The 26,888-nt window shown below is 41.0% G+C and overlaps 2 protein-coding genes across 7 annotated transcripts in view; one reads left to right on the top strand and one right to left on the bottom strand.

Annotated features, from left to right (window-relative positions):
* Positions 1-9,709, top strand: part of syne2b (spectrin repeat containing, nuclear envelope 2b) — a 99,015-nt gene extending 89,306 nt beyond the window's left edge. For 3 of the 4 annotated variants that reach the window (XM_060871678.1, XM_060871677.1, XM_060871676.1), the window contains 16 exons: positions 3,484-3,646; positions 3,761-3,948; positions 4,054-4,204; positions 4,391-4,573; positions 4,825-4,962; positions 5,127-5,321; positions 5,407-5,680; positions 6,416-6,510; positions 6,756-6,885; positions 6,971-7,179; positions 7,266-7,466; positions 7,562-7,690; positions 7,778-7,969; positions 8,538-8,597; positions 8,683-8,723; positions 8,831-9,709. In XM_060871678.1, coding sequence (XP_060727661.1) covers positions 3,484-3,646; positions 3,761-3,948; positions 4,054-4,204; positions 4,391-4,573; positions 4,825-4,962; positions 5,127-5,321; positions 5,407-5,680; positions 6,416-6,510; positions 6,756-6,885; positions 6,971-7,179; positions 7,266-7,466; positions 7,562-7,690; positions 7,778-7,969; positions 8,538-8,597; positions 8,683-8,723; positions 8,831-9,029 — 2,548 coding nt within the window. In that variant the 3' untranslated portion in view covers positions 9,030-9,709. Of the gene's footprint in view, positions 1-3,483; positions 3,647-3,760; positions 3,949-4,053; positions 4,205-4,390; positions 4,574-4,824; positions 4,963-5,126; positions 5,322-5,406; positions 5,681-6,415; positions 6,537-6,755; positions 6,886-6,970; positions 7,180-7,265; positions 7,467-7,561; positions 7,691-7,777; positions 7,970-8,537; positions 8,598-8,682; positions 8,724-8,830 lie in introns of those variants that run through there. The other variant, XR_009648552.1, reaches the window with a different exon arrangement.
* Positions 8,441-25,743, bottom strand: esr2b (estrogen receptor 2b). 3 transcript variants are annotated; one of them, XM_060871682.1, is made up of 9 exons: positions 25,666-25,743; positions 15,973-16,376; positions 15,675-15,874; positions 14,509-14,625; positions 14,069-14,419; positions 13,817-13,955; positions 12,822-12,961; positions 11,832-12,009; positions 8,441-11,714 (listed from the first exon to the last, which is right to left on the bottom strand). In XM_060871682.1, exons 2-9 carry the CDS (start codon positions 16,317-16,319, stop codon positions 11,432-11,434), a joined length of 1,755 nt encoding a protein of 584 aa, XP_060727665.1. In that variant the 5' UTR covers positions 16,320-16,376; positions 25,666-25,743; the 3' UTR covers positions 8,441-11,431. The 3 variants fall into 3 exon arrangements, with proteins under 3 accessions (XP_060727665.1, XP_060727667.1, XP_060727666.1); XM_060871684.1 differs by having other exon boundaries at positions 12,828-12,961; XM_060871683.1 differs by having other exon boundaries at positions 15,973-16,359; positions 25,666-25,735.
* Between the last annotated feature and the right edge of the window lie 1,145 nt (positions 25,744-26,888).

Below are 26,888 nucleotides of genomic sequence, written 5' to 3'. Positions count from 1 at the left end.
CTACTGGATCAGCTATTTCTGTTATGTGCTGCTGCTGTTGTCACTTCTACCATTACGATACACATTTATCTATTGGTGTTAATGCGTCTCCACTCCGAGTCATACAGTCTGCGGTTCCATGGTTTTTGATTATGCATACAGATGTTCTCGGTACCTTCAGTTGTTTGGAAGTTGCTTCTATGCAGAAACTCCTAGTTATGACAGGGCAAGTGGAAGCTTCTAAAATCATTAGAATTCTGCACTCTTTCAGACTATTTAAAGACTGTTGGAATTCTCTCTGTGTGAACTGTATTATGAACAACGCCTTAATTGACTTGCCAGGAGAAATGTGTTGATCTCCTACTACTGCAGTGAATAGTTACTAATGCTACCGCTACAGCCACTACAATTACTGCTACAGTTGCCACTACTGTCATTACTACTCTTACTGCAGACACACGTCTGAAATCTATTTTCTACTTAGAAAAAATCCAGAGGTTTTACCTTTGCTCTGAATTGCCTTGGCTCGGTGTAGACGTGTGTCTCAACAGACCTCACTCCTCCACTCGTCCTCTCTCAGAGCTGGGGTTCGTAATGTCAGCTTAATACAACTTAATTCTGTCGCAGTTTTGTTTGCGTAACAAAACCGGAAAATGTCTGCTGGAGCTCATCGTTAATCTTTTAAAATGCACCAGCTGTAGTGGGTTGTAGTGCTTTTGTGCATTTAAAGTCAATAACGATTAATGCTTTGTGGTTACAGAATACAGAAACATCTCTAAGTGTCGTTGAGTTGTAATAATGCGGTCATGTAGCTACGTTATTATAGGGTTAATATACGGAGACATGAAATTCTACATTGGGCAGCTTTTAATATTTAGGTTTAATATTTAAATCGTTCACTGTATTGTTACTCCTGGTAAATCCTGTAAAACACATTGAGAAACGTTTTAAGCTTGTGAGGTATTTATCACGACGGACACCAGAGCGGACATCCTTGGGATCCAGTCCTGTCCCAAGAAAGAGTAACAAAAAAAGTCTCACTTTTATACAGTTCACTTTCTAACACTCAGGGAATAGAGGACAAAATAAAAAGGCACATTTCTAAGGAACCGAACCGCACGTTTAGGACTTTACTGTAAGCCGATCAGCTGGAGGAACTGGGTCCAGTCTGAGAACGTGTGACCTGCTGATCCTCTAACCTGAAGAGACACAAATACAAATCTGCTCATATTTAGGGTTTAGTCATAGATACTTAACACAGAGAAGTTTAAAGTAGCTTTGTGTATCAGCGGGTGAGACGGCACGTGACCGATCCCCCTCCTCCTCCTCCACAGCAGTGTAATCTAATGTAAGAAGGGTCGTGTGTGAGAAAGTAGGTCATGTAGATATTTTAAATAATAATAAAAAAAGCCCACCAATGTATGTTATAGTACACAAGTTTTAGAGGGAAAAGGCACGGCTGGATTAGACTGTGCGTCACCGCACATGGTCGTGTGAACAGACCGGACATTTCTGAGCAGCAGATAGCTTTGTGTGTGTGTTTGGATTAGAGACTTGACTCTGGCCTGTTGGCTGCTTTTGTCACCCCAAATAACAGTGAAAGTCTGTGACTTGACTTCCCCACACACACACACACCCCGGACAGCTGCCTCAGGCCTTTGTGTTCACCCGCTGTCCCGTAAGTCCTCTGTCTAACGCCATTGTGTCTCTGATCCAGTTAGATTCAACGCCCTGTTTTAAAACCGTGTTTCTATTGGCTGAAACGGAGCAGCTATTGTGGCCCGGAGCCCCGGGGTGTCCAGCGCACTTTAATCATCATTATTATTTTATTATTTCGTACACACTAAACAGTCCACTTGGCTTGAATTTATTGTCTTTAACGCTTTCAGACCTGCAGTTTTAATTGTACTGCATAACCACGTAATCCGTGGGCTCTTACTATCGTGTCATAGTAAGATGATCTGCATGTGCTTTTATACAACTGTACAGATCCACTCAGGCTCAGATAGAAGAGTGTTGTTTTTTTTTTTTTACATGGCGGATTTACAAACTGCACAGACTCTAATCCACAACACACAAAGGATGCGAAAGGAGATCTATGTGAAGACAGACCGTGGAACAGGATAGACAAAACACCACTACGAGTTCTGTGTGTTTTTCAGGCACACTGTCACGTAGCGTCGGTTATTTACGGCACACGTCCTGCTGTGGGATCTTTTTATGACCGTAGAAGACAAACACTATATGTTTATTCATACAAGAATGGCAGGGAAATTTGTGTGTTTGCATAGTAAGCTTCTTTAGGGGCTTAATCCATGAGATGAGCGTGTGTCCGTACACTCTGTAAAAAGATGACGTATGCTTCCTTACGCATTCTTGAACACACTGCACAGAGAGAGAGAGAGACAGAGAGTGTGATAGACCATTCGCAGGAGCTTATCCAGATAACGCTAATGCTCACTAGAGAGAGCCGTGAAGTCGCCTCACCGATCTGTGAGTACATAGCTCCTGCTCGCCATCACGACCCACACATCCATACATGCAGCGGGGTGCACATGGGTTGGGGGATGGTTTATTTTTTTCCAGCAGCCACACACACACTCAACAGGCTGGCTAATGCTAACGCAGAGCTTAACGGTGCACTAGCATGTATTCATAAGGCAAAGGCACATATTTAAGGCTCCTAAACAAGAGCTCAGTGCAGTTTAAGTGCATTCACCCCAATTAAGTCGGTGCGTTTACTCTCGTTCGATTTCTCAGATCCGATTCCTGTCTTCAAGATTTCCTGCATTACTGTTTTTTTGCCATGCAAACTACAAAACATAGCATCGGAATGTCACTGCTCCATGTCCACACTGCCACGTAAACACTCATTAGTTTTGGTGCCTTTTCTCATGACGTCTGCAATGAAATGTCGATGTCACATGCAGACACTCTTAAAGTGGGTCATCGACTCACGTCTCCACCGGTGTTTGGACGCTGCACGGATTTGAGCTGTGAATGGACTGTGTTCATAAGGGCTGAACGGACTTGTGACGTCAGCAGTGACACACGTTTGTTGCACTGTTCAGCTTATTTTCCTTCCAGCTTATTAAGGACTTGAGAATCGCCCAATAAGTGGTGATGGGTGTCTGGAGATGGATTGAGGAGCCCCTTAAAACACAAACAGTGGTTGTATGTGATGATTTATGTGCTAAACACTGAAGCTCTAAAACAGGTGGTGGTCTGAAATACCTCTTATCTTTTAGACACGTTATGACTCAGTGTTCTGACACACTGCAGGTTTGGAGATTAGTGCGTTGGTCTGATCACAGAGCCTTATTTATTAAATGTTGTATGAAACTGGATTTGGAAAATGCTTACAAATAATCAGTTCTTTCAACAAGTCATTCATATAAAAAAATCCACATAACTGAACGTGATCAGTTATTTTTTTTCCATAAAATTTCTAGCACTATTTGGTAACGAAACTAGAAAATATGTTTGATTTGATTGTTGTTTCAGGGTGAGGAAGCTGAAGGAGACACTGGTGATGGTGCAGCAGCTGGATAAGAACATGAGCAACCTGCGCACGTGGCTCTCACATATCGAGGGAGAGCTCACCAAACCCATCGTGTTCAGTGTGTGTCACGGCGATGAAATCCAGTGCAAACTCACTGAACAACAGGTACACACACACACACCCCTATCTCTCTTCCTGAACAGGATTTGAGCAGGGTACCTCACAAAATGAGAGAGATCTGATGCAGGACCTTCACTGTGATTTATTCTGATTGTCCAGGAGCTGCAGAAGGACATCGAGCAGCACACAGAGGGCGTGGCGTCGGTGCTCACTCTGTGTGACATGTTACTCCACGACGCTGACGCCTGCAGCGGCGACGTCGAGAACGACTCCATCCAGCAGACCACACACAGCCTAGAACGCCGCTGGAGGAACATCTGCGCGATGTCCATGGAGAGGAGAATGAGGTTAGGAAGCATTTTCCCTCACACACAGCGCAAGGTCTGAAACATTATTTTATTCATTTTAATTACTTAGGCTAATGAGCTGTGTGTGTGTGTCGCCCCCTGCAGGATCGAGGAGACATGGCGTCTCTGGTGTAAATTTCTGGATGATTACTCGCGTTTCGAGGACTGGTTGAGCACGTCAGAGCGCACAGCGGCAAACCCAGCCAGCACAGACGTTCTTTACACGTGCGCCAAGGAGGAGCTCAAAAAGTTTGAGGTGAGCTCTAATGTTTTTAGGAGCATTGTTGATTTGTAGAGTAAAATGAAAGATTTTTCTTTAACGTTTTGTTATGTCAGTATATAGATCACACTTTATTATTAAGACTACAAAAAGACACAAAATTATTTGACTAATTAGCAGGTCAGTAATTTAAAGTTTTCTCTCTCGCGCGCACACACACAGGTGTTCCAGCGTCAGGTCCACGAGAGGCTGACACAGCTGGAGCTGGTGAATAAACAGTACCGCCGCCTGGCCCGCGAGAACCGCACAGACGCAGCCTGCAAACTGAAGACGATGGTGAACGAAGGGAACCGGCGCTGGGATGAGCTGCACAGGAGAATCAGCGCCATCATCCGCAGACTCAAGGTAAAAATTTCACATTCCGCTGTTTCACTTTTACCAACAAGGCACGTGTCAATATTCAGAAGAGTTCAATACATAATTTATCATCATACACGTTTTCTGTTGTTAGTGAATCACCAGATGTCTGTGAACGGAACGCAACCTGTTAACTAGCTTTAGTTACTTACATGCAGAGGAAAACATTTGAATAATATATAAATGTTTTATAAAAAATAAATCAAGTTGCTGACTGACCTTCGCTCTGCCCTCCACAGCACTTTACATCTCAGAGGGAGGAGTTTGAGGGAACGAGAGATGCTGTTCTGGTGTGGCTCACTGAGATGGACCTGCAGCTCACTAACGTCGAGCACTTCTCCGAAAGCGACGTCCACGACAAGATGAGACAACTTAAAGTCAGTGCGAGTCTTGGCTAAATATCACACAATTTAATCGCTAACACATCGGGTCTAAATGTGATAACATTATATTGAGGAATTAAGAATAAAATTCTTGCTGTACTTCTGCATGTACGGGTCTGTGTTGATAGCATGATGGTTGTGTGTCTGTGCCATTGTAGGCGTTCCAGCAGGAGATAACGCTGAACACAAATAAGATCGATTCTCTGATCGTGTTTGGAGAGAAACTGATCCAGAAGAGCTCCCCGCTGGACGCCGTGCTGATTGAGGACGAGCTGGAGGAGCTGCACTCTTACTGCCAGGAGGTGTTCAGCAGAGTCGCGCGTTTCCACCACCGCCTCGTCAACACGCGACCGGTCCGTCTTGCGCGCATGCAGTCAGGAATATTGGACAGTAAAGTTTTTTTGTTTTTTGTTTTAACCTTCAGTATTTCTCCGTCAGGTCGTAGACGACGAGTGCGATTTCTCTGACAGAGACCCGGATATGGACATGGAGGAGCTGTCCTGTGTATGGGAGAGAGACGTCGACATGGTGACAGCGGTGTCGGTCCGGCCCTCGTCGGGTCTCGTCCTCCCTCATTCACTAGAACCGTCCGGCAGGGAGACTCCGGTCAGCGTGGACTCTATACCGCTGGAGTGGGACCACACGGTGGACGTGGGCGGGTCTTCATCACCTGAGGACGAAGACGAGGCCACGTACTACAGTGCGCTCTCAGGTATAGTGATCTGCTCGTGTCTTCTACATTCAAAATGATAGAAATAAAACTAACATCCGAGATCAAAATTACAACAACGCAAAAAAAACTTTTCCCCGTAATTCATTCTGTTATAAAATAGCTAACATCCTGAATTGTGCTGCACCTCTGTTACAGATGTAGAGGTCACTGAGAGCTCCGAGTCCTTTATTAAAACTACAGCTCGAGCTCTGAGTGCTGCATCTGGTAGGCTTCAGCCTGCTGCATGCTCCACATAAACACGTGTGAACTCTCGTTGTTGAGCATGAATTATATATGCATGTATGACCTGCACCCAGCAAGTGTGTCTTGTGCACGAGAGAATCCTGTTCTTATAATTTAGAGCACTGGAGTTACGAGGCTAATGTGGCAGCGACCTGTTAGCATTGAGCTGGAAACGAAATTGTCCGACAACCGTTTGGCTAAGCAATACAACATAAATCATTATGACAGACGGTCAAAAAAACATATCCGTGGCTTGCATGAATGCTTAGCTTTTATTCAGAATTAGCTACGTGTAAGACAAAGAAATGACTAAACCTAATGGTCGATGAACTATAGAGAATTTTCCATTATCCTCCTGACTGTGTATTTCTGCCTCTTACTTTTCTCAGATGATGTAGTGGTCTTTATTTTGTTTTGCATGATTTCTGTTTGATAACACAACCAGGGGGTTGTGTGTAATTTTCAGTAACAGTGATGCGTCTTCTCCCTCAGTGTCTGAGCCCTGCTGGCAAGACAGGAAACGCATCATCCGTTGCCTGACCGCCAGCCCGACCAACACTAGTGCTTCTTACCATCCGGAGGGATATGTATGTACTCACAGACACTTGAAAATGTTAGTCTGTTTAGTGACTACAACATAATCCACACAGAAAGCAGCTCAGTCTGTCCCATGTGGTTGTCTTTGAGTCCATGTTTAGACTCATGTTTTCAAGTAGACAGCTAACCTCTTTATTTGTAGCATAGCTAAATCCAGGTGTGTTAATGGGTCGATAAGACCATGAACTCACAGACTAATGTTCTCATCTATGATGCGTGATTTTTTTGTTGGTAGGCGAAGCTGATGTCCGAGTGCACAGAGAGCATAGACAACGTGAAGCGAGTCAAACACATCCTTAATGATGATGATGTGCTGCGCGAGCATCAGGGCCTGACCCTACTGTCATCTGGAGACAAACAGACAGGTGTGTTCCCCTGTCCCTCACCTGCGCCTCATGAGCCACTTCAGTAGAAATGTGATTTTTCTTGATGACATGTTGTTTCTGTTAGGAGTGATTGAGCGATGGGAGCTTCTCCAGGCTCGAACACAGGCTAAGGGCGAGGATCTTGGTGCTCACCTGGATCGTGCCAAGTTGATCTCCGACCTTGAAGAGGTGAAATCCTGTTTGGATTGTGTGCTTCCAGAACTGGGGATGCCGCAAAGAGGGAAGGAGAACCCGAGCATCAAAGACATTGAGAACAGTATTTGCAAGCTCAAGGTATAATCGAGGTTTTATTATTTCACTTTGTCAACCCAGACGTATAGAATAGGGTGGTGTCATTAAAAAACGTCTTTATCTCAAAGGAGAACCAGAGGACGTTCGGCGGCTACAAGGCTCTGATGATCGCGGTGAATCTAAGTGGACGGCACCTCCTGCATGGAGAAGGAGCAGAGGTGCAGCAGCTGAAGACAGAACTGCAGGCTGCCAATCAGAAGTGGACACAGGCCTGTGCTGCACTTGATGCCTGGGAGAACCAGCTGCACCTTGAGCTCTTGCAGTGTCAAGTAGGGGAAAGTCGTCACTAACGTTTTGAAGTTGGTTAAAGCTTTTAGTGTTAAATACAGCTTGAAGAGCCGATTTCTGACTTCTAACCCCCCAGGAGTTCCATGAGACCTTGCACTCTCTACTGCTGTGGCTGGCTCGAGCTGAGTCTCTGCGCTACATCGTGAACATTCATGACCTGAATGTGGACGCTGACGTACTGCAGGAACACAGAGATACACTCAAGGTGCGTGTGTACACTTTCGTTTAAGGGATTTCTGCTTTTAGCCAATTTCACAGTGGACACCAATCATCCGTCTGTGTGCGTTCACAGGCAGTCCAACGTGAGCTCCTGAGTCGAGAAGAGGAAGTGCAGTCGCTGCAGCAGATCTCGTCCCACATCCTCCATGTGGAGCATTGTGAGGAGAGCATGGAGGCCAAGGAGAAGGTTCATGTCGTTTACAACAAGCTTCGCCTCCTTCTCAGACAGATCAGCCATGACCTCAACACAATGAAGACCAGACTGGTGAGTACTTGTTTTTTTCTTTTAGGGTGCTTAGAAATACGTGCCCCTGTATTCCAATTGGAAGTCAGGGGTACATGTGTCTAAGCACATTTAAAGTACCCCCCCCCATTCGTTTTTTTTCCCATCTGCCCAGCGGGCGGAAAGTGAGCAGTCGCGCTAAGTTCAGAAAAAGAAGTCAAAATTTACCTCTTCCCCCCCAAAAAAACGGGAGGGAACAGCTGAATTTTGACTTCTTTTTCTGGACTAAGCGAGACTGCTCACTTTCCGCCCGCTGGCCGGGTGGGACTTTAAAAATTTGGCTGAATTTTACAGAAACATTTTGACCCCCTTCAACTCCCACCCGTGGGACGGGTGGGTATAGGTATTTTTCCATCCTGGCGGATGCTATTTCGGACTCCCACCCACTGGTCTCAAAGAGTACTTTTGGTACCTGGAGGTGGTTAGAGATAATATAAAAGACCCACACGTTACTCCTGAGGGTAAACAAGTTTTATTTAAGTGACAGGGCCACCCCTTTTACAGTAATTACCCAATAACTCTCCCGCTGAATTTTTAACTTGCTTTGCAGAAAAGTGAAGGATCATCAGTAGACCGTAAGCATGTGCAGCACCCAGCGCTAACGGACAAGGTAACAACATCAATGTTTAAGTGCTACGGCGTACCGGGGTCATGAAACTGCTGACTTTTACTCACTTACCTCTTTTTACATCTAGAAGACAAGTGCTGTTGAGAGGAGACCTTCTGCATGTGCTAAGTATGTAATTAATGTGCTAAGCATGACAGGATTTAAAACACAACCAGATGCATAAAAGGTACAAACAGTTAACAACTTAAGCATCACACACATTTTTGGCCTTGCAGGGACTTTTCCAGAGGGAGACCGTTCTTGTCCCGGGTTCTGCGAGTTGCATTTCCACTCCATCTGCTCTTCCTGCTGCTTCTGATGTTGGTCTGCCTAGTGCCAGCGTCTGAAGAGGATTACAGCTGTGCCCTGTCCAATAACTTTGCCCGCTCCTTCTACCCCATGCTGCGCTACACCAATGGTCCCCCTCCTACGTGAGCAACCGGCCCTTGAAATATTTTTACACTATCAGCAATTTTATGACAGTATCTGAGGGGAAAAAAAAAAAGTTGTACAGAACTAAGGTTTAAATGAAGAAGAAGAAAATTCATATTTTTGGAAGGAAACATTATAAATAAAATAGAAAACCAGGTTACAACAATGAAATTTTTTGGTTCTATTTTCAGTTTGGTGCATGTTTTTACGTGTAAAAACTATGGACTTGGCATGAAGTATTAGTGCATTTAGTTTTTTAGCTACTCCGGCTGACATGAATTTAGAAGACAATTCTCTAAGAGTACATTTGAATACAGAAACAAAAAAACAATCGAATACACACACATCAATAGAATTATCCGTACATGTCAAAACTGCTGACTTGTTATATAGTTTTTAAACAACGATAAAATATTTTATTTTATTTATTTCCCCTCACCAAACAAAAGCTATATTAGAGATGTACTGAGAATTAGAGTGTGTACAGTTTTAATTATTTATGGTCATGATGTATAGTTTAAAGTCAATTGTTACTTCTTAAGAAATGAAGCTGTTTGCCCAAAGCGTGTTGAAGTACTTGGTCCTTTTTATTTATTTTTATCTAACAGTCTGGTGAGATTGTTGAAGTAGGACACTGACGACTAACATGATTTTACGACAATAAATTATGCATCGACACACTTCACGCTGGTCATTTTTGTGTTATTTACATGTTTTTTTTTTCCTGTTATTATCAGCAGAATGCTGCTGAGACTGAATGCAAATGAATATTATTCACATATAAACATTTAAGACCCAAATACGCTGATTTTGTATTCACCTGTAATTAAACAGTGCAAAATGTAAACCACAATAATTAGTTGTATTTTAAATATATAATTTCCTTGGAAATGGCTCAGAAGTTATACCTTTAAGACGCCCCGGTGTGAATATTGTTTCTCATCAGTCATATAAATTAGAGGCGACTATTTCTAATAAACCAAACCGCATTTTGGTTTCTAGGCACGTAACATTTTGCATAGCTGTAAGCACTGCATTAAAACAAGCACGAATCATAGAGCGTTTGTTTACAAAAATTAAGAAACCTTTTTCCTAATTTAGCAATCATCTAGACTTATCAGCATAGAGTATCTAGGCCTTAAATGTTTTTGCACACTATGCAAGTTTGAAAAAAAAACCCTACAATTTAACAGACAACGAATATGTGAAAATCTTAAACGTCTCACGATTTTTTGTAGCAGAAAGTAATTCTGCGATATTTACAGTGAATTATATGGCAACACAAACAGTACTGATTAGGTGTTGAGTTTTCTGGACCTTGGCTTTAAAAATGTACAAAAAAGTCCCAATTTTAAATCTGGTCATGATCTGCTGAATGAAACCTTGACAGCTGAAAAAGTCACATTTGATGGAGCTGTGTGAAAAAGCTTGTGTTACCTCAGACGTAACGTCCGTGTAAAGTCTGGGGGTCTTCCAGGGTTTCCAAACTGAAGTTGTAGGTCAGATCCGGTCTGTAGTTCACGCCACACACTACTGAGTCGTCTTACACAGGTTGGGAACGGTGTCTGCTTGAGTTTTTTGTTTCTTTTAAACAGAAAACATCTCTCAGTTCAGATGTATGTAGCGCCACAGAGCCGGAGGGAGGGACAAAAGGGATTAGTAGTGCAAATAAACACAGGCTGGAGTTATTTGGATTGTAGAATTGTACTGTATTATTTGGACTACCAGATGCGGCCAAGTAAATACTCTAAACTGGCGAACTACTGCTATAGACTAATTTAGATTTTGTCTTATTAGAGTTGCACCAAGTTCATCGCTGTCTTGTTTCCTGTGTATAAGACAATCACAGCATTCTCTTTACTATTACTGGAGTCTTGTTTCTATGTTTTCTAACTATAAATACAAGGAAAGAAGAATTATTGTCAAGCATGTGTGACAAAAACAACTTAACCCAAATTAAAGTCTTTTTAATCTACTTCACAGAGACTGTTACTTGTGTACTCATAAACTGATTATCCGGATAGAGAAGTGTTACAAAAACATTTATGCGACTATATATATATATATAGTCAAGTGTTTAATATTCTGGTTATTATTTATGTTTTTGTTATTACTGGCCATCTTTATAAGGTGTTAATTTCACCAGCAAACATCACAGTGTCTCCTACACTGTACGTAGCAGGCCAAAAACAATATCTTATAGTCTGGAAAATACAGTAACTGAAAAGAAAATTCACCACATTGTATAAAGGAACTGAGCTGAATTCTGGGTCATCTAATATAGCTAGGTTCAGAATCAGTAGCTTAAAGGCAAATGGGGAAAGAGTTTGGCAGCTGGAGGGACGTCTGAATCCATGGAGGAGACACTGTGTGCGTGTGTGTGAGAGGTTGGGGGGGGGGAGCACTCACTCCTGGCTGCACTGTGACTCGGTCACCTGTGTGAGTTGTTGAGTGACGGGACTGTGGAGCTGAGTGGGCGTGGGTGTGTTCCGCGAGGACACTGGGATCGCCACCTCCAGGTCAGCGTGCATGTTCAACACAGTCTCTCTGGTCGCGGGGTCGGAGAACGTGCTACCAGAACTACGCCTGCTGTGAGTAGTGTTGGCGTCGAGCATCTCCAACAGCAGGTCATACAGCAGGACGACGTTCTTCCGCTTCATGCTGGAAAGGTGCTCCATGCCTTTGTTACTGCAGATCAGAGAGGAGAACATTAGGAAAAATTAGGATTATACGTAACACACTGCCGAGTTTAGTAACTGTTCGGCTCTTAAACTGACGGAACCAGAACCCAGAGGTTTGCGGTACCTGAGATGTCGGATATGCGAGAGCAGCATGAGTAGGTGAGCGAGGCGTGCGGACTGCTGCTGCATGGATAAACCTGTTCGTGAGATGGCCCACACCAGCGCGTCAGTCACGGCGTCAAGCAGCCGTAGCAACTTTGCCCTGCTCTCCAGCTCCTTCTCGCTCTCCGTCGATGTCATATCTGAAGAACACACCCATTTCACCCCCAGGATAACGGAACATGTAATATTCATAAACGGTCAGTAGAAAAGTGTATAATTTTTTACATTCACATAACTGCCTCCTCTCCTCATATACTGCTCAAACTTCTCATACATTTCAGCAAATTTCAGAGTTACAATGTTTAATTTACTAATGAATGACACCAAGAATTTTAAAATTTCATAGTTTGAATTGATGTTGAATGTTCAAGACACATGATAATTTCCTATTCTCACTTAGATGAAAGCATGAAAGATGCAATTTCATGATTGTAACTCTAATGCCTTGTGCAAGCAAATAAACAGCAAAAAAGCTCCCCAAATTTTCCTCCAACATCTGTATGGATGTGTCTAAGACATGACAATGACCCAGCAGAGGAAATAAGAATCAGACTTAGTGTCGGCAGACAGACATAAATAACAGTAAGGAAACTTTTCAGACTTTCATGGTTTGTGATATTGTTTGGACAAAACCAATGGCAACTGAAGATTTTATTTCTTTTTTTTTGTAGGAACTTCTGGTTCCTTAAGCTAGTCGTCTGTTTGGTGTATTCGTTCTAAAAAAGCTAAGGGGATGATCATTCTTCAAAAGATTTGCCTGTCTTATATGATTAAAGTACAATACACAGAATGCACAGCTGAGGCAGCATCACTATTAAAATATGGTTTTAAGCAATGCTGCTTAAGTGTTGGATTTAAAATCCGACAAAGTTTAATCAGAAATTAAACATTGCAGCTGAACTCACTTATCCTCCCTCCCTCTCTCTTACTCACACTTAATAAGCACACTCACACATACTAGAGTTGAGCAGGATGAGCGCTTTGAGGCAGACATACTCCTCCTTCTGCAGCTTTAGATCTCTGAACCTTGAGGACCCAGCCAGGAGCATGTCAAAAATCTCCATGATCCCCTCAACGCAGCTTCCCTCCTCCCTGAGAGAGAGAGAGTAGTTTATGACAGATAAAGATAAATGACAGATAAAGACACACACAAAGATCATAAAGATGCCGAATGAAATACAAAGATATCTAGATAGAACTATATGGAATAGGGCAGAAACACAAAAGATACAGGGATAGAAAGATAGAAAAAGTGAGACATAAAGAGAGAATAGGGAATTTGTTAATAAACTGTCTGTAAATTTAACGAAAATAATTTACAGTTTGCACACCACTTCACTTTTTAAAAAAATATCAACAACCAGTTGAGTTTGAGTGTCACTGACACGCACTAACAGGTTAGCTAGGTAACGGCAACAATGAACACTTCAAGGCTGATACACACTACAACACAAACGATCCACAGATTTCTATATAAAAGTTCTCTATTTCTATTGTGGCATTAAAAAATACCCGCACCCACCTCCCACCCAAAAAAAGAAAAAAACCCACACGTACACGAGTATCAGCTAGAGTACTCCAACTATGTAAGAGTGTTATTGGCAAATAAGCCAGTGTTATAGGAACGTTCCAAGGTTAGTTAAGACCTTAGCGATAATCACCGTGGAAGTGTGGAATTAAATTCCAACCACACACACAGCCGTAAACAAGACATAAGTGTATGAAGAAGTGCAATTCTCTTTTAAATCCTGCACCTGCTGAGAATGTCAAAATCAGCAACGTTAAACAGTGATACTGTGGTTTCTTTTTAACAGTACTGTGGTACACGCAGATGTGAAACATTACAAGAAGGTCTGTGTTCCTTCTATTATACAAACACTGTGCTTTATGCCACAGCGCTGAAAATGTGTAATCGGTGATCTGGTTTTCTGAAAGGACAAAGTTTACCTGTTAAGTTTGAGGTCTGGGGAGAAGATGAGTTTTCCAGGATGATCGATTGACCTCCACATCAGGCCCAGCATGAGCACCTCTAACCAACAGCACTCTAACAGGTGCACCTGATGGGCCAAGCTTAGCTCCACAAAACCTGATGAGAACAGAACACACACAACAGAGATGACAACGTCCAAAGTTAAACGGTATCACTTTTAGTCCACACATTCCCCAGTCACAGACACATACAAACATACAGACACCGACCTGGAATCTTCTTGGCCCAGCTGATCATGAGGACAAGCTCTTTGTCAGCTAGCTGTGTGAGTGAAATCATCACGGTGCTCTCCGTGTACGGTTTCTTCATCTGATGCTTTAGATAGATCTGCGGAGGCTCCGCCTCTAGGATAAAGTGCACTAGTTGCTCAGGGGACAAACCTGAAAACCCATTTTCTGTGGGCACCCTGGGGCCAGGATGAGACAGTGAGAGATGGAGTGGGGCATGAGTATGTCTTTGGGCATGATCTCTGACCCCCATGAGCCTGGCAGAGCCATCGCTTATCTGGGTGGTTCGGCGATTGCGGGAACTTCGATAACCACACCGCTCACGTCGTGCACCTGCAACGGGGAGGTAAAAAATATATATTTTTTGTCACTTTTAGGTTGAATGATGGGTCTGAGCATGGAAATTTAATGCGGTATCTTACCACACTTCATCATGCCCACTTCGTAGCACTTGCGCAAACGGCACGCTTGGCAGCTCTTGCGGCGGTTCTTGTCGATTGTGCACTGGTTGGTGGCTGGACAGATGTAGTCGTTGTGTCCTGTAGTATATACAGCATGACCCGTTACTTTGGCCTGTTTCACTACCCTGACGCCACACTGGCATAGTTCAGCAACAAAAACCGGCAAACTAACCTTGTGCTGTCTTAAACTGCATACTTGTGTCCTATTCTAAAGCGTTAAACAGTAATGCTGATGCGGTTTTTGATATATAAAGTAAAACCATGATGATCACAAGGCCTGCTGATATAAAAAATCCTCTCATTCACATTGGACCGTATCACACCACCCCGGCGGGAATCATTTTCCCCACACCACTTTCCACTGTCAGTGCAGTGAATATATGTATGAAAATGAATGACATGACAAATTTACAGAAGTCTTATGTTATGAATCTGAAACATTTTTTATATTACATAAAATTAATAATGTCAATTTTGTGGGTAATTTGGGAAGTAATAAGGGGACCCCAAATATAACGGCACAATATTCGTGGTGAAAGGCTATTTATCAACTTAAATAACAAGGAGAAAAAACCTTTTAAGTAGTTAATCCATTAACATTTTACTGTTAATGGATTAGTTTAAGGCAAAACAAGTTCCAAGGTGAGTCACTTATTGTCATTTCGGCTAACTGATTAGAATAAAGGAGTCACAACACTACACAGGCAAGCTGTAAACTCACAGGACCTGTGATTACTTAGGGTTGTGGGCATGAATGTGTGTTAGGGGGACTGCTATATATATATATATATATATATATATATATATATATATATATATATATATATATATATAAAAATAAAAACAGCACAGCCCAAATTCAACCTACAGCTTTTTACTTCCAGTTTCTCTCTGAACTGGTGTCTCTATTTAAAAATGACATCCGTTTACCTGACAGACTTGGGCTGAGGACATTTTGATATCTACCAGCATCGGTTTGCTGTAGTTAGGTTTCAATGTTTTTGTCCTGCACGGACTGTTGCAATCAAAACCAGTTGACGTGGGGGGGGGCACACAGCTGTTGCTGTTTTTCAGTGTCATACTTGCATGAAAATACAGAAAGGTTTGTTTTGTATTGGTTTTGGTACCTTGAATGCTCCTCTTGAAAAAAGCCTTGCAGCCCTCACAAGACCAGACACCGTAGTGGTAGCCTGACGCATAGTCATGACACACGACACAGAAGTGCATGTCACTTTTGGTCATGGCACCCGACGACGTGGAGGAGTTCAGAGCTTCGTTGCCGTCTTCTGATCGCTTCGCATGCAACTTTGAATGAGACAGGAAAGAGCTGTGAAGAGAAAGAAAGAGTCAAAAGAAACACAAAACAAAATAACAAAATTAACAACGTTATGAGATGAATATTTTTTTAAGCCCCTTTCCCTTCACCTGTTTCGGCATGTGCTAGGTGGCTTGCTGACAACCCAGGTGGTGTGTATCTGTGGCTCACTGTACGGCAGTGCGGGGGGACAGTGCAGGGACAGAGCTGGCATGGTGTGGGTGTTGTGAGAGGTCCAGATGAACGACGGACTGAGAGGAGGTGCAACGGTCGGGTTCTCGGGCACAGACGGACCATAAAAGCACATCTCGCCGTGGCTGTTATCTGCGTACGGAGAAGGGATACACACAGTTCCTCTGTCCAACCCTAGAGACCTGGGATAGGGGGAAGGAAAGAGAGGCGAAGCCTCCTGGTCCACGTCCTTTACTACATGCATGGGTGAAGACGAGGAGCTCATCGTAGGGCGGGGAATTCAGACAAGGACCTGGCTGAAGAGCCTGAAAACATCACAAAGCTGAAAATAAATTTAGTATAATTCATTTTTATACACCATACGTATACGTATACCTTTCATATATTTATATGCAATAATAATAAACATATAGTGTACAGCCTGCTCCAAATTAAAATGACCTGTCAGACAATAACCACACACCCTAAAACAGATGTAGTCGATCAGCCAAGAGATGTTTGTGTGTCCAAAGTGACCTTAGGGACGTTTCATTATTTATTACTTTAACTGTGTTAAATCTCATCATCATGACAACGTTAAGTACTTAGAATAGATAGCAACAAACATGAGCCAGAGTCGACAGGACATTTTTATTTGTGCTGATCCCAATCTGTCATCATGACCCACACCAAAATTCAAAACACAGACGGTGCAGTGCAGGACAAAGGACAAAGGACACTCGAGGTCACCCACTCCAACCTTAAGACACCGTGTTTTTCTGGAGTTCAGTTTGTGCACAGGGTCACTGTCACTCCGAAACAGGTTTCGGCCTCTTAGCTCCAGTGAAGAGGTGATGAAAATTTTCAGCATACAAAGATATTCTATACAACCGTAAAGCAGATGTTGTGTAAATGTTCCCCTTGCGACTAAATACTTTCATGTGTAGGAGAGAAAAAAAAAAAAGTGAAATAAAAAAATTGCATGCTTCCTATTTCTACAGAAATGGTAATGAGACACAAGTTCTGTCATCTCAAATAAATAAATAAATAAATAACAAGTGCTACTTTTTTGTTTTTCAGGTGTTGAGGTAGTTCTTTGAAATGGATCCTGGGTCGACGTATCCTTTGAAAGACTGTTACTTTAAGTGCTCTTTTCGGATAAAATCTGTCCCAGACAGGATAACTGGTCCATAACACACTTATTTCACCACTTGTTGTGTCGCGTCGATGCAGTCTGAAGTCTATTACCACTACCGAGTGCCAGATCGATAGATAAATTTTCTCCTCCCCTCAACATTTTACATTACATTTTAGAATCAATTCCTGGACTTTTTGTCTTGAAAATGGCAGCACATCTAAGAAAAACGTGCCATTTCTATGAGATGGATAAAGTCCTTGAACTTTGAGGGGGAATCACACACGCACATAAATATTGTGCTAAAGGTCTTGGGTTCTATTTTTTTTTTTGGTTCTGTTTTTGCGTAATAGTGTCAATAGACACAGACATGCAGGCTGAGGGTCAACACCTCTATGGCTTGACAGAAAGAACACACTGAACCCACTTATCACAATCCGGAGGAGAAAACAACAAAGAACGGAATGAAGAACAATCTATATCCGGGAAACAACATATCAACACTATGCCAGACTGTGCGTGTGCAGAACTGTATTTATTTTTTCATTGAAGCACTCGGGTTGGGGTGGTGGGGTGGCGAGTTTCAGGTGGGAGTTGTATACTGAAATAACATTTATCATTGCAATGATAATGTATTAAAAAAAAAAACAACAAATCAATGCTAACAAAATACAAATTATTATTATTATTTTCCAACATTTACGTAAGAAACCTCCAGCGCCAAAGCTGTGTAAAAGCCATCCTGCACGTGAATCTGTTCAGGAGGGAAGACAGATTTTTGCTTTTAGGAATGAGTGTGAGACTGTATGTGTGAAAGAGTGACACAGAGAGATGGGAGAGAGGGCGACTGTTTACATCGGATTACCATTAACTCGAACCATAAACTGTTTAATTGTGCAGTGTTTGCTGTAATTACTGGTACACTGCTGTGGTATAAGTGAACTACACGCTCGAGAACCTGTAGTCATTTGAAAGCACACAACTCTGGTGTTGGACCATTTTTATAAAACCTCACAACCTCTCAAGCGACATCATGTTATCTACGGTTTTTTTACCTATTTTTTATTTTTTTTAACCCTATGAGTCAGTTATCTGAAAACATGGGCCTGGGCAGTATGCTAAAGCTTGGAGAGATGATGAATTTATGAACTCTCCATTCCTCAAAAAAAGATGAGGAATTACAGAATTTACAGCCCTTAGAGCAGAAAAAAAAAGGATGGACGAAAGGTGAAGCCCAAATGTCTCATTATTGTGGACATTAATTAAACAACTATTTTAATTGTTGCCATTCATCCTAGTGCAGAAACTCAAGGTTAATGTAAATCTTTACATTTTATTCTGAACTTGATCCATCTGTGCAAGGAAGAATGAATTTAAACAATTCCCCTTTGTGGACATATTGAGCAAGTTCTGTAAAAAGACTTTGTATCGATTAATTATCTGTCAATTCGATTAGTCTTTTAATAACCCATCCCCGGTTTATTGTACTTTGATAGGACATCCGGACCACCCTGTTCTCAGCACGTGTGTGTGTGAAGGGTAAGAGAGAGGAGATCTCATTCTCTACCTCCACAGGTCATGCTGTCTCCCTGCATTCACAAGTCCATGCACTTTTTTTTTTGCTCTAAATCAAAGCACTGTATCAAAGGTCGCACTGCTTGTTGCTGCAATTCACTTCATGCTGCTAAAAGACATTTAGCTACAGCAGACCTTTCTCTTTTGGTCGTGGTATGAACGTAAAAGTTATAACCCGCACAATGATATGTATGATTTCTTCTATGTGGAAGCACACAACGTGCCCTGATTCAGATTCACTCAGTCAAACACTAATCCGTTTAAAAAAAGAAAAAACAACCTTTTGAATTTCCTCATATCCTGTTGGCAAAGATATTTTTTTCCGCCCAATGAATAATAACTTTTTTGGCTAAAAGGTTCTAGTACGAAGAGATTTATGAGGCAAACCAGAACAAACTAAGATTTCTATTTCTTATTCCAGAAATTACTGGGCAGAAGCAGCAACTTGTCTGATTTTATACTGTTGATTTTATACTGTTATACTGTTTTACTGCATAAACCATGTACATTTTATGTATTCATCTCTTTTTAAGAGATGAAAATTTCTCCCAGATGTCAGTTCAGCTCCTCTTTAAGATACTCCTTTAAAAGGTTTATTCCCACTGAAACATACTTTAGGACTAAAGCGTTCGTTCGATGCGATAGTTTAAACAGAAAAATCACGAGAAGGGAAAAAACGTGACCAAAGTGTGTCATTTCTTTTAAAATCTTTCGGGACGAAATGTCTGCCCCTGCAATTATCACATCCCTCTATGGCCAAGTTAATTTGTCCACCTGTTCAGATGCATCATTCCTGACCTTTTTAACGACAGACACATAGTCAAGCAGATAATTAGGCAGTGTAATGTTCGTGCCCAAATACAGATTCCCTGGGTTACAGAAGGAACCTGGGGGTATCGACGACAATATACTACATCCTGTAGTTCATACATATTTCATCTGGATTCAATTAAAAATGTCAGAAATCTAGTTCACACATACAGAAAAAGCAAAATGTCAACCTTCTGAGATTATGTTGAGGGGAAAAAAAGAAAAAAAATTCTGGACATCACGGACACAAATCTCACAGGAACAGATCTGATGAATGCACTTTACTGTTATCCTCATTATCATTTATGGCTTTATACTTTCTAGTGGTCTCTGCTTTATTTCCCATCACTGAACGTTTCCCTTGTGTAAACTTCCTTTTCTTCGACTTTACCTCTTCTGTAGGAAAGAGATAATCATCAGCATGCTTATAAGTATAATAAAGTCACTAAATTGAGACATCCATAGATCTTTTGACTGGAGGCGAATTATCTGAAACTATCCTTGAGAATTGGATTTTTTTTTCTCCAAATTGGATGTGAAATTCTCTGTGCATTAAAAGTCACAGAAAGAAAATGCAAAGAAAGAAAAAGAAAGAAAGAAAGAAAGAAACTGAGAGAAGAGACACGTCAGCAGCCCAGGAAAGCCACTCGAGCCGAGTGACCTTAGATCTGGAGCTCTAACTAAGCTTCACATTTGTCCACACGCACACACGTGCAGGTGAACGCACACATAATTCAGTCTTAAATAGAGCATTGATGTTTGTTGTCTCATTAGTCCAGAAATCCTTAGTCCTTTTCTGTAACAAATATGGAGGATTTCTGACATGGTTGTTTTTTTCAACAGGTTCTCACATCTCTGTGGGAGACTTAAAGAAGTGCTCCGCAGTGTCCATTAAAAGCACAGGTTTTAGTAGATCAGCGATTAATAGTACCGACAAGGCCCTTCAGAAGTGGTTTTACATCCTCACCAAGATCTGTGTCTCAACACAACATGATTTTGGAGGTCTAATAAGTTTCGTAGCTTGGATTTTGGTCTGATGTGCACAATTGGATTTTCAACATACAGTGGATCGTTTCTAATCACGTCCAATCACTTGAACGTGAACTCCGTCAAGTTCTAAACATTTGGAAACATTAAAAACAAACAGGACGGACTTTATCTATCTAGGTGCCTTTATCAAAGAGTCTGAATACTTATCTAGGGTTATCAGTCTAGGGTCATCAGTCTTGTATTTTTAGTGAGAAAATTTTAATTCTTTAAAATTAAATCTACAACACAATGAAGTGAGCAAAGACTGAACTTTCTGAATACACTACACGATACATAACTGGCCATACGGAGATGCTGCATAATGATTTCTAAACACACCCTGAGAGAGGAAACATGATTATATTCTAGAACACACAACAAAGATTGACGATTATTTTATCCACAATGAGTGCGCAACAATAAACGCACAGCCTGGCAGTTTTATCAGTTACCCGGAAATATTTATATTAGGAACATTCAGTCTCAGATACAGCTGCCATGTATCTGATATTCTGACATGCTGCAACAGACCAAAACTTGCTTCATGGACGTTTCACGCTGTTAAATATAACTGTAAACAACGTTCCGTTCAAGAACATGTAAAAATTGTACTTGCTGCTGTGATATGAAACACTGTTGTGGGATAGTCAACTTTGGGTTTGTATTATGGATTCAACTTGATCATGAGACATTGGCGGTGATTATTTTCAGAAAAATGAACCAAACTAATTTTTATATTAATTAATTAAAAGATCTCCATTAAAACTTATGGAGTTAGAAATTGGGCAATGTTCATAACTTTGTTCATCCCTTATACTGCATAAGTCTACGTTTTTTTTTACCTTATGTTACATAACAGCAGTGACTAATACAACATTGGATAATTTTAATCAAGGAAAGAGGTGAAGAGGAGATATTCCAAGTCTTAGAATGCTAAACTCTCACTTGATACAGCGATATTTTTTAAAAGAATCTCTTTTTAATTATGTGAAAGCAGTTTACAGTTGTTTTTTTAGAATAATTAAAGAGAAGAGTCCTGAAACCTTGCAGAGTCTTTGACCTTTTCATTCATAATATTAATAATATCAGATTAAAAAGTTTAGGTGCAAATATCTGGATTAAAGGCAGATTTTTTAATTTAAATAGAAAATCTAACACAAGCTCCACAAACTGAAACTTATAACTGCTTGAATGTAAAATTTGGGAGTCTGAACTTAATGTATTTTGCCATACAAGCTAATTATATGTAAATATTTTCCGCAAGTATAGTGTAGTAGAGTGTGAATAACACAAGGACAAGGGAGAGTGTTCTGCTTTAGCACAAACCTTAAAAGAGTCATCTTTCAGTCAGGAGGAAGATCGGTAGAGAGTAAGAGCCGGCAGAAGAGAAAGTTAATAAAATAAATGGGGGAAATAAAAAGCCACTGTCAGACTGTCAGAACTGACTCAAACTGCTACAGTTACAGACTCTGTGTCATCCAACTTTTACAGCTTTATATATTTTACTCACAATACACAGAACTAACTTGCTGAGGAACCGTTCAGTGATTTTATGAATATTTGTAAACTCGTTCGAGTTTTGATTAATTTTCTGTCTCAATCCAAAGTTACGTTCTTGTGTGCCATGGTCTGCAATGAAACCAACTATACAAAACATCATTTCACAAAATTTTGTGGCCACATGCAGAATCTTTGAAACTGACTTAAGAGTTCTGTGTCTAGCACAAAAAGCTCATTTTGTCTTTTTTTCTTTTGATTAGTGTGCATGTGACCTGGATGGTTGCCATGATAAATACAACAGAGGTAAAGGTGAAAGGGCTCACTGCCAACACACACACACACACCCCTATATACACCTAAGGCATCATATTCTCTCATGGAATGGAGCTGATACCTTGATCACACACTACACTGGACAGGACAAACATCTTACTTCCTACATCTATTAAACACTTTACAAACTACACCAAGAAACACAGAGTGAAATATTAACATCGGTTTGAGCATCTGTACTGGGTTCACTTGGTTGACATCTTAGACACAGCAACTGACCCATCATTATATTTCACAATAACAAAAAGCCACAATCTGTACTCTCTTTCACTTATACCACAGTGATTCAGAACGATTACGCTTTTAATCTGTTTACAGTTGCTTTTAACATCACGGACCATTTGAGAGACAAGTTCGTTCCGGTTACTGTTTGTGATAAACACTTGGATTCATAACAGCCTCTTTTTTAAAGTTAATTAAATTTTTTTTAGTTGATTTTTAATGCATAACTCGAGACAGTTTTATTTGTGTTGTTTTTTTTTTGTTTTGTTTTAACTCAAAGCCCTAAACCTGTGCACAAAGTGAGATCCACTGAAGACATGGAGTGACATGAAGGTTGAAGCGTTCTACTGAGCATCATACAAATGTCTTCAAATGTTGTAATACTCATAGCATTTTTCTAATCACATCACAAGCTTCATCCTCTCCTTTATCCCTTTGATCGTATCCTCTTCGTTTGAGTCTAAAATAAACTTTATGAGCGCCTTTCTTCAATTAAATAAAAAAAAAAAAAAAAAATGATCAAAAGATTTCAGCGATGTCACCTCCCTACATCAGCACCGAGCCAGACATGCATACCAGTGGTGAACAAAGGGCCAAGGACAGATCGAAGAACCCCTACACACACACCACACCATCCTAATAAGGCCTTACTGCAAGCTCAAGGGCAACTCAAAACGTTTTTTCCCACCAAAAAAATAAAAAAAATAATAAATACACTGTCTATAAACAAATTTCTTATACACGGATACATACACCAAAACGTCTCACACACATTTATTTAGCTTTGCACCCCACTCCAAATCACAAACACAACCAGGTTTTCTCTGTCTATCTCCCTCTCTCTCTCTCTACTAATTAAGACGAAAGGAGCACTTGAAAAAGCTCCCGTCTCTTTGTGAGCAATGAGGGAAGAGAAGAAGAGAAGAAAAAAAGCACAGACATGACAGAGGAGGTGAGATGGGGGGCTCCGTGCCAGAAAAAAAAACCACAAGCAAGAAAACAGAGAAAGGGGAAGACTGACATAACAGAACAAAGATAGACTGAAAAACAAGTGTGTGGCAGAGAGAGACTCGTCCAGCTAGTGCTGTTCATTCACCTCACTATTAGTCTCAGTACATTTCGGCAATAAATGTGGCCAAGACCCACCTACTTTCACAAAATAAATGCAATTTAACTAATGCGGAAGACGACTAACTGCAAAAAGACTACGGTCACATGGGACAATCTCATTTACACAGCAGTCGTCATAATAATTTTTAAAATCAGTATTGTGTGTGTACAGATAGATAGAGAGAGAGAGAGAGAGAGAGAGAGAGCGCGAGTGAGAGAGAGCGCAACAGATTCTGCAGGCAGAAATAGAATTTTTTATTCTATATAAACGACAACAATGTGATGTTTTAATACTACAACTGATCCACTTTATAGAGAAATGTACATTTTATTAAAATGTATGTTCAAAGACTGTATATTCATATTATCACATGGATGCATTCAACTTAATGGGGAAAAAAATAGGGGTTCATTGTACTTTATTGAAAATGCTGGTTGTTAAATTTTTCATATGTATTTTTTTTTTAATGTAAAAATAATATATAAAATAATACTAATGCCTGGTCCTGTATAGAAGATGATAAAACGGATATAATGGAATATATTTTACACATCAGTGTGATTGAATTCTGTTATCTGATTGGTCAGAAGGCAAGCGTCATAGGTACACCTTTTAATTGGTCAGATGGTGTGCATCGTATGTAGGAGGTACAACGAAGGAGACCTGTATGGTGGACGCACCACATAATCTATGACTAAAACACTCTGCTGCATGTCGTACCACATCAACACACACACACACACAGGTGTTATCTCCAACATTTGTACGCAGAGACTCAGGTACATCAACATTACACACCAAAACCCAACACCACCGCCCCTCTAAGTGAGAACTTTCACACGACACGAGATGTCTAGGTGTGCGAGTGTTAATCTAGCACGAAGGGCTTCGTCGTGTTTGAACCTTATCCTATTTATCAGCTCTGTCTTACCGTAAGCGTGTACATGTGTGTATCGTGATGTATCCTGGACAGTCACAGCCCACCTACTGCACTTAAGGTTATCTCTTGGTGTGTGTATGTACACAGTTGCGCCTCTACTGGAGATACTCTGAACTGTACAAAATAATAAAGGGTGTTCAGCCCACTATCTAATTATCTGTTATTGTAATGATCAGCAACTGTTTACAATCCTTATTTCCTATGCTGCCTCATTAGCTGTAGAATTTCTCTATTTAAGCTACTTTTTTAGTATTTCAGGTCCTACTCCAGGAAAAACACACTATTTTAAAGCTGTTATGTCTTATATAAATATTGTGCCTCACACTAATTCTAAGACTAATTATGAAATAATGATAATTTCTGACTGTCTTAATCACACTATGATACGTTCTCTCTCTCTCTCTTTTTTTTTTTTTGCTTTACACAAAACACCATGGTTTATGTAGAAAGGGGAAAGGAAAAAGTAAATAAAAAAAATACACGATCCATGTGTTTGCCCTTTGACCACATTCTGGCTCATTTGAAACACATACAATATAAGAAAAAATACAACAACAACAACAACAACAACATCAAACGTCCAGCCATATAACATTAATGTAATTGTTTATGAGTAAATTCGACGTCTTTTACAGGTGAATAACAAAATAGTTTTTAAGCATAACCGAGTTAATTCGTCAAGGTTCTAAGATTTACAAAACAAAAAAATGTTTTAGTGTCGTTTTTAAACCGAACAGACGTTAAAAATACGTCGTGACTAAATTAGCATCGATGCTAAAGTTTTTTGAGATTCTGAGGCGATTGAGAACAAACTGTCAGGAGGTGACAGTTGGCTCGTGCGCGCGGCTGCACACAACAAACGCTTACAAAAATCACTTCGTATCACTGACTAAGTTGAAAACTAGAATAATACACAATAACCTGCGTGAGTAAAAACCAAAGGACGACTTTAAAAGCTAACAATCTTTGGGACTCACCGGTTAAATGAGAACAGCTGCGCTGCGGATTTCACTCTTCTACTCTGATCAACTGGTGGTGTGCGAGAGTGCGCGCGCACGCGAGAGCGTTAAGAGCGGAGCAGAGTAGAGCAAAGGTGGGCGGGGCGACGTGCACTGCGCATCGTGAGCGCGCACAGCGGGAACGCGCTGTAAACTGTACCACCTTGTTATAGACGGCGCATTTGAGTGCTAATTAACTACGAAATTAATTAATTAATTAATTAATTAAAGAGGACGGGTTGCGTTCGTACACACGTATGAACCACCATAGTTGCTCCTGCTATTTAGACTATCTGCAATGCTTAATGCTCAATGCAATGTGTATAGAGGGCAAAAGTATGTGCTCCCTGACCATCAGATCTTCCCTAAACTGCTGCTAGAAAGTTAGTCAATACCAGTTAGCACACAGTTGTATAGATCATAATTTCCTTTCACTAGAACCAAGAGGATCAAACCTGTTCCATCATGGCAGTGCCCCTACGCACAAAGCGACAAACGAAAAATACGTCCTGGCCTTTTGAAAAATAGCTATTTATTGAAGATCAGTTCATTCACTCATCTTCTACCGCTTATCCGAACTACCTCGGGTCACGGAGAGCCTGTGCCTATTTCAGGCGTCATCGGGCATCAAGGCAGGATACACCCTGGACGGAGTGCCAACCCATCGCAGGGCACACACACACACACACACACTCTCATTCACTCACGCAATCACACACTACGGACAATTTTCCAGAGATGCCAATCAACCTACCATGCATGTCTTTGGACCGGGGGAGGAAACCGGAGTACCCGGAGGAAACCCCCAAGGCACGGGGAGAACATGCAAACTCCACACACACAAGGTGGAGGTGGGAATCGAACCCTCAACCCTGGAGGTGTGAGGCAAACGTGCTAACCACTAAGACACCGTGCCCCCCCCTTGAAGATCAGTTAAGAAGATTAAAAGCAGCTTCAACATGCAATGGATATAAACAAAGCATATTTAAAAAAATAAATAAAATGAATTATGATACGTTATGTACATTTGGTTAACAGTGTAAATATTTTTTATAAAATAAGTGAAATTTGAATTTCAGGTGTAATGATTCATCTTCTCTTTTCTCATGCTGTCAGGTCTACGTTTAATGTCATACTGTAAGCATCAAAAGGTTAAATATGTTGCTATCTCCTATCTCGCTGTTTGTTACACCTCGTGGTGA

Source organism: Tachysurus vachellii, chromosome 6 (assembly GCF_030014155.1).
Source record: "Tachysurus vachellii isolate PV-2020 chromosome 6, HZAU_Pvac_v1, whole genome shotgun sequence".
Lineage (NCBI taxonomy): Eukaryota > Metazoa > Chordata > Actinopteri > Siluriformes > Bagridae > Tachysurus > Tachysurus vachellii.
This window is presented reverse-complemented; position numbering and strand designations above follow the sequence as displayed.